The 7,613-nt window shown below is 48.3% G+C and overlaps 1 protein-coding gene across 1 annotated transcript in view; it reads left to right on the top strand.

Annotated features, from left to right (window-relative positions):
* Positions 1-2,084: 2,084 nt before the first annotated feature.
* Positions 2,085-7,613, top strand: part of Tsga10ip (testis specific 10 interacting protein) — a 15,465-nt gene continuing 9,936 nt past the window's right edge. The window contains exons 1-4 of the mRNA XM_031389281.1: positions 2,085-2,286; positions 3,957-4,096; positions 4,178-4,878; positions 5,036-5,183. Coding sequence (XP_031245141.1) covers positions 2,092-2,286; positions 3,957-4,096; positions 4,178-4,878; positions 5,036-5,183 — 1,184 coding nt within the window. The 5' untranslated portion in view covers positions 2,085-2,091. The remainder of the gene's footprint in view (positions 2,287-3,956; positions 4,097-4,177; positions 4,879-5,035; positions 5,184-7,613) is intronic.

Below are 7,613 nucleotides of genomic sequence, written 5' to 3'. Positions count from 1 at the left end.
AAGCCACACTGCTGCTGGTATCTCTGGATCTTCAGCACTCAGACAGATGATCTATTGTGGGGCACCTAAGCCATCCTAGTTACATGAGTTAATTTCACAAATAAGTCTCCTGTCCTATATATCTCCATGCCCCACTTATTCTGTCCCACTGAAGGATACTAACAATACAGGTGTTTTGTATTAACTTGACACAACACAAACTAGAATCATCTGAGAGAAGGAAACCTCCATTGAGGAAATGACTCCATCAGATCAAGCTGTAGGCAAGCCTTTTTTTGATTTTTTAATTTAATTTTATTTTTTTTCTTGGTTTTTAGAGACAGGGTTTCTCTGTGTAGCCCTGGCTGTCCTGGAACTCACTCTGTAGACCAGGCTGGCCTGGAACTCAGAAATCCACCTGCCTCTGCCGCCTAAGTGCTAGGATTAAAGGCCTGCGCCACCACTGCCCTGCCCCTTTAATTGTTTTATTAATTTTAAATTTTATTGTGTGTGTATCTGGGGCAGATACCAACATGCCAAAGCATGTAGACAAGGAGGTCAGAAGACAAGAAAATTCTGGGATTAAAGGCATGCACTACCACTGCCTGGCTAACAAACTGCTCTTTTTTTTTTTTTTTTTTTTTTAGATTTATTTTATTTATTTTATGTGTATGTGTACATTGTAGATGTACAGATGGCTGTGAGCCATCATGTGTGTGGCTGCTGGGAATTGGACTCAGGACCTCTGCCAGCCCCGCTCACTCCGGCCCTGCTCGCTCCGGTGTAATTCACTGTAGCTGTCTTCAGACGCACCAGAAGAGGGCTTCAGATCTCATTACGGGTGGTTGTGAGCCACCATGTGGTTGCTGGGATCCGAACTCAGGACCTTCGGTAGAGCAGTCAGTGCTCTTACCCGCTGAGCCATCCTCGCCAGCCCACAAACTGCTCTTTACTCTCAGATTTTTTTTTTTAATTTTTATTTATTTATTATATGTAAGTACACTGTTGCTGTCCTCAGACACACCAGAAGAGGGCATCAGATCTCATTAAGAATGGTCATGAGCCACCATGTGGTTGCTGGGATTTGAACTCAAGACCTTTAGAAGAGCAGTCAGTGCTCTTACCCACTGAGCCATCTCACCAGCCCCCTACTCTCGGATTTTTATGCTTGTGTCTTGCTGTGTGGGCCTGGCTACTTGGGATTCACTGTGAAGCCCAGATGGCCTCAAGTCTCTGTATAGACCAGGCTGTCCTTGAACAGACCGACCTCTGTTTCAAGAGCACTGTAGTTAAAGGCATGTATGTGCTAAGTGGTATGCGGTAATTTTCTATGTGGGCACAGAGAATTGAACTCAGGTCCTTATGCTTGTATAACAACTGAGGCATCTCCACAGCTTCATCCCCTGTTTGTCTGTTTGTTTATTTGGTTGGTTGGTTGGTTTTTTGGTTCTGGGACTGGAACACAGAGCCTCAGGACTACTGAGTGTACACTTACCCTGAGCCCATCCCTGTCCCCAGTCCCAGCCCCTCACCCCAGTCCCAACCTTTTCACTGAGACATTGTCTTTTGCTTAATTACTGCTTTGTAGAAGGGCTTTCATTTCTTTAAGCAGTGTCTCAAATAGCTCAGGGTGGCCAGCTAGCTAGGTTACATGTGAAACACTGCTTAAAATAAGCAAAACAAAGCCAGTCAAAATACAAATATACACCATTAGGCTCAGAAAACAAGTAAGGCTGAAGCCCTGTCATTCTCAGTCTGAGTGGCTTGCTATCTGTGAGGAGCACAGTATCCTGTGGCTAGGCCCTGCCAGGGGGCTGAAGGCAGGCTGAAGGCCATGGCCTGCCTCGGGCACCAATGGGGCATTTTCAGAGGACCTGAGGGCCCTTTGAGATAACAAGTTCTGATATCCCTTCAAAAGCAGATGGACAAACACAGGCCTAGAGAAGTAGGGAGCTTACACCAGGTCAGGTAGCAGGGGCAGAGACAAGCCACGAGGCAGTCCTGGGTCCTGGTGAACACAGTCTCTGAAAGGAGACCAACATAATACGCCTGGCTAGTCCCTACCTAGTACTTTTTGCTAGAGTCATTCAGACTGGTCACAGCCTGGTTGTCATGGAGATGGCGCAGAGGGCAGTTCCAGAGCTGGCAGGTAGGGGTGGGAGAGGGCAACATGCCAATATGCTAAACACTGACCAACTGTTGGTTAGGGCCTTATCGGAGAAACCAAGGCAGAGCACAGAGCCCTTGGTTCCAGGGACACCTACAGGGCTGTTCAGACTTCTATCAAGCATCTCTCCAGAGGACCAGGTGAGGGAGGCAGGCCCAGCTGGGGAGCTTCAACCGCCCAGTGGCATCTTAGGCCAGAAGAGGCCAGCCCTGGCTAAGGCTCTTGAGGAGACATAAGGCTGGGGCTCAGGTCCTGGTAATATTTAGGAAGGCCTGGGACAGGAACCCTAGAGGACAGATGGAGCAGTTTGGGAACACCGCAGGGAGGAAAGGAGTTTGGGAAATAAAAACCCTTCCTTCCTCCTACTTCTGTTGCACTAAGTCCAGAGCCCTGGGTGACATCCAGAAGTATGTGAGCTTTTGTTGTGGGTGGTTTGGCTGGGTGTTTTTGGGTGGCAGTGGTGGATGGTTTGTTTGTTTGGCAGTCTCCTACCAAATTATCGGATCTGGGCTGTCCTAGAACTCACAATCCTCCTCTCTCAGTTTGCTGCATATCTGTGGTTACAGCTCTGTGTCATCATACCCAGACATTTTTCTAAATGTAAAGAAGTCCAAACCAGGCATCCTGGTGCAGCCTGTTATCCCACCACTTGGGATGTGGAGGCAGGAGGATCAGTAGTAGTTCAAAGCTGTCCTCAGCCAAGCCATAGTGGCACATAACTTTAATCCCAGCACTTGGAAGTCAGAGGCAGGTGGATTTCTGAGTTGGAGGCCATCCTGGTCTACAGAGTGAGTTCCAGGACAGCCAGGGCTACACAGATACACAGAAAAGCCCTGCATCAAAAAAAAAAAAAAGCTATCTTCAGCTATACAGTGAGTTTGAGACCATCCCTAGCCTCCTCAGACACTATCTCAACAAAACAACAAAAACTAATAACATTATATTTATATATTGATGCCAACAGTATCGTAATCTGTATACATAATGATCAAATCAGAGCAATTGCCATCTGTGTGTTGGGGACATTTGAACACTTCCCGTGGCAGAGTTCAGTGGTGACAAATTTGGGATTTTCAAACAGTGACCACATGTGTGGGTCTCAGTCCCACCAATCACCAGCCATGTGACCTCTGCACTTTGGAAGTGCATGAGCCTAACTCTTTGTATGATGTGTGATATAGCAAGCTCAATCCCCTTGTGTGTTTCTTGTGTGTTTCTTTTTTTTTTTTTTTTTTTTTTTTTTTTTTTTTTTTTTTTTTTTTTTTTTTTGGTTTTTCGAGACAGGGTTTCTCTGTGTAGCCCTGGCTGTCCTGGAACTCACTCTGTAGACCAGGCTAGCCTCAAACTCAGAAATCCGCCTGCCTCTGCCTCCCAAGTGCTGGGATTAAAGGCATGCGCCACCACCGCCCGGTCCCCCTTGCATGTTTCTTTGGGAAGATTAAATATGTAAGTGCCTAAAGGTCATTTGTGTGTGTGTGTGTTGTGTGTGCGTGTGTATGTATGTGTGTGTGTATAGGTGTGTGTATGTGTGTGTGTGTGTGTGTGTGGTGCATGTGGAGATCAGAGAAGCTTCCCGAGGAATAACTGAACTCAGGTTGTCATGCTTAGTGATAATTGCCTTTACCTAGTGGGTCACCTCCCCAACCCAGATCTGCAACTCATGCTGTCCTTAACAGAAGAGGTAGTGAGTGATCAGTGAGTTTTAGAGGCAGCCACAGCGCGGTCTAGACAGAATGTAAAGAGAGGAAGCCCTGGGAGGTGAAGTGTGGGAGGCTGGTCAGTGCTCTTCTCTTCCCCTGTCCCTGCCCAGCGGCACCTTGGGAGTGGAGACAGTCTGCAGGGTCCGAGCTGCCAGCTACAAAGATCTTACAGCGCGGGGCAGACAACAAAAAAAGAACGAAAGCCCCGGAGGCGGAACAAGAAAGGACGTGGCTCAGCTGAGGCAGAGGAGTAAGCAGCTGGGGGTGGACTGGGAGGTGCTCTGGGGACCAGGAGGACCCTCATTCTCACTTCTTTCTCCTCCTTCTGCAGTCTCTTCAGCCCACCTCGGAAGCCTTCCTTCCCTTTCCAGTGGGCCTGGGAAAGCTTCATCATAGATGGCCAGACTCTGCTTCAGTCAAGTTCCTCTATGGCCATGGGCCATCGACCCCTGCTCTTCCCTCCAGCAGCCCCCCAATGCAAGTCCAGGCACAAGTCAGTAGCCAACGTCTCAGAAGACCTTCGAGCCTGCCACAAGATGGGAAGCCTGGGGAAGAGACATCAGCCAGAGGCCTGGGCCAACCTTCCCCCGCCTCTAGGCAAAGCTGAGAGCCAAGGGCTAGACCGATCCAGCCTCTGGCCATCAGGGAAAGGGTCAGGATCGGAGTGTGAGGATGTCTCAGAGGTAGAAGGCCAGAATGCTGAGGAAGCCGAGAAAAGTCTCAGCCCTGGGGAACTGCCCCAGCTCCCAGGGCAGGGCTTGATCTTGGAGGAGGAATTGATCTCAGAGGTGATGGAGGAGGAGGAGGAACACAAAGACCCCCACAGGAGAAAGGGCAGTTCTGTCAATAAGGGGAGGAATTCTGGAGAGAAGGGCTCAGAAGAAGGGGAGCTGCAGAGCTACAAACAGGGAAGCGGCTCTAGCTCCAACAGTCTTCCAAAGTCACAGAAGGGGACCCCAAGGGCCAAGGACCTGAAGGGGCCCTGGGACCTGGAGCGACTACACAGGCAGTTACAGGAGGAATTGGAATGTGGTCAGTACTGCGGGGAGGCCTGAGAGACCTGTGCTCAGATGGAGGGGTGGGGCTGGTGGGAGAGGCTGGAGAGGGCTAGGACTTGCCTGGATGCTGGGTGGAACTGCACAGAGATCCAGGAAAGAGTGTGAGCCAGACTTGATTTTCCCATGGAAAGGTCCCCAGAAGCAGACCTGGAAGGCACTGCGGGAAGCTGTCCAGGCCTCAGCCAGGAACAAGAAGACCCCCATCTTGGGAGATGATGAAATTCTCTTCTCTGCCAACTTTCCTAATCGCACCTTCCATAAACGACAGGAGGCCACCAGGTGAGGACAAGAGGAGGGGAGCAAGAAGTGACAGGAGAATCGAGAGACAGAGGGCCAGCTTTACAAAAGACAGCCTTCCCAGCTTGTTCATTCCCTTACCCATTCACCAGGCTGTCTGACCATTCACCTATCTATCTCTTGATAACACTGTTCAACTCTCTTGGCACATGCCACTTATTTTTCTTCCTCTCCTTTTTTCTTCCTTCCTTCCTCTTTCTTTCTTTCTTTCTTTCTTTCTTTCTTTCTTTCTTTCTTTTCCAAGACAGGGTTTCTCTGTGTAGCCCTGGCTTCCCTGGAACTCACTTTGTAGACCAGGCTGGCCTCAAACTCAGAAATCCACCTGCCTCTGCCTCCCAAGTGCTGGGATTAAAGGTGTGTACCACCACTGCCCAGTCTTACTTTCTTTTTTTTGGGGGGGGGGGGTTTGAGACAGGGTTTTTCTGTGTAGCCTTGGCTGTTCTGGAACTCACTCTGTAGACCAGGGTGGCCTCGAACTCAGAAATCCGCCTGCCTCCCAAGTGCTGGGATAAAAGGCGTGCGCCACCACCGCCTGGCTCTTACTTTCTTTTTCAAGACAGGGTTTCTCTGTATAGCCCTGGCTGTCCTGGAACTCACTCTAGATCAGGCTGGCTTTGAACTCAGAAATCCATTGCCTTTACCTCCCAAGCAGTAGGATTAAAAGGTGTCTAGCTGACACACAACACTTTTCATTTCTTTCTATTCTCCTATTCCTCCATCAATGTAACATATACAGAGCATCTACTTGTAAGTCCGCAGGATAGAAAGGAGGAAGATTTGAGCCTGTCCTAAGAAGTTCAAGGTCTATAAAAGATGAATGGCCAATGCCTGTTTAGTTCCACAATTGCTACACTTGGGCTAGGACAAGAGACTATGAACTCAGAAAAGCCTGGAGATTAGGAGGCAACTGCCAGCCGAGGGATGATGGTGTGCCAATATGGATGGAGAGGAGGGTACCCACTCCTGAGTTCTTTATGTGTGTGTGGTATTGGAGATCAAGTCCAGGGTCTTGGGAATGTTAGACAAATGCTCCACTCTTAAGCTATGGCCTCAGCCCTGAGACCTAAGGGGGAAAAAAAGTATTTCTTTTCTATTTGTGCAGGCATGTGAGTACTACAGCACTGGTGTGAAGCTCAGAGGACAACTTGAGGGAGAGAGTTCTTGCCCTCTACCATGTGGGGTGGGGTTTTGAACTTATGTTGTCAGGCTTGGCAGCAGATGCCATCTTGCTGGCCCAGCGTGAGATTTTGAGTCTAATGTTCCTTAAGGTTTGATTAGAAGTGGTATGTGAGGGAGGGCAAATTCATTCAGCATTATTATTTTTTTTCTGATGAGGGAAGGTGGTTGAGGCTGGTCTCGTGTATCTCAGGATCGCCTTGAACTTACCAAACAGCTGGAGCTACATTGTGTATTGGGAGTTTTTGCTACACTGCTTTGGCTCCCAGCTGATGCACCTGAACACCTACCTGCCTGGGAGCTATCTTCTGATCCTTGAATGAAACACACACACACACACACACACACACACACACACACACACACACATTAACCTATTTTTAAAATTTCTTGGCTATCTCAAAGGCTGGGCACTCCTAAACTTTCCCCTGCTACTCGAGAACTAACTGGGGAAATGGCCAGTGGGCAATTACCCAAAATCTCACATGGCTGGTTGGCTTTATCGCCTCCTACTACTGTGTTCCATCCTTCTACCTGAGTCATGACAATTCTCTTGTTCCTCTCTGCATCCTACTGGTGCAACTCTAAGTGTTCCACCCCACACCCAGCCATTGGCATCTTTTTTTTTTTTTTTTTAAAGATTGTTTATTTCAGTACACTCTACAGATGGTTGTGAGCCTTCATGTGATTGTTGGGAATTGAATTTTTAAGGCCAGATGTGGGCATCAGATCTCATTATAGGTGGTTGTGAGCCACCATGTGGTTGTTGGGATTTGAACACAGGACCTTCAGAAGAAAAGTCAGTGCTTTTACCCGCTAAGCCATCTCACCAGCCCCTGGCATCTTTATTGATCAATCAAAAACCAATTGGGGACAAGGACCTTCAGCGTCTAGACACACAAATTCCTAACATTAGAACCAATCTCCAACTATTGAATTCCAGATCCCTCTGCTTCTGTCCAGGTGCTGGGCTTACAGCCCTGAACCATCACCCTTGGTCATCAGATTATTTTTTTCCTCTTTCTTTTTTTTTTTTTTAAGATTTATTTTATTTCATTTTTATGTGTATGAGTACACTGTAGCTGTACAAATGACTGTGAGCCATTATGTGTGTGGCTGCTGTTGATCTCAGGACCTCTGCCGGCCCTGCTCACTCTGGAGCTGTCTTCAGACGCACCAGAAGAGGGCGTCCGATCTCATTACGGGTGGTTATGAGCCACCATGTGGTTGCTGGGA

The sequence above is a fragment of the Mastomys coucha genome, unplaced genomic scaffold, assembly GCF_008632895.1.
Source record: "Mastomys coucha isolate ucsf_1 unplaced genomic scaffold, UCSF_Mcou_1 pScaffold21, whole genome shotgun sequence".
Taxonomy (NCBI): domain Eukaryota; kingdom Metazoa; phylum Chordata; class Mammalia; order Rodentia; family Muridae; genus Mastomys; species Mastomys coucha.
The sequence above is the reverse complement of the archived record's forward strand: the minus strand, read 5'-3'. Positions and strand labels throughout refer to the sequence as shown.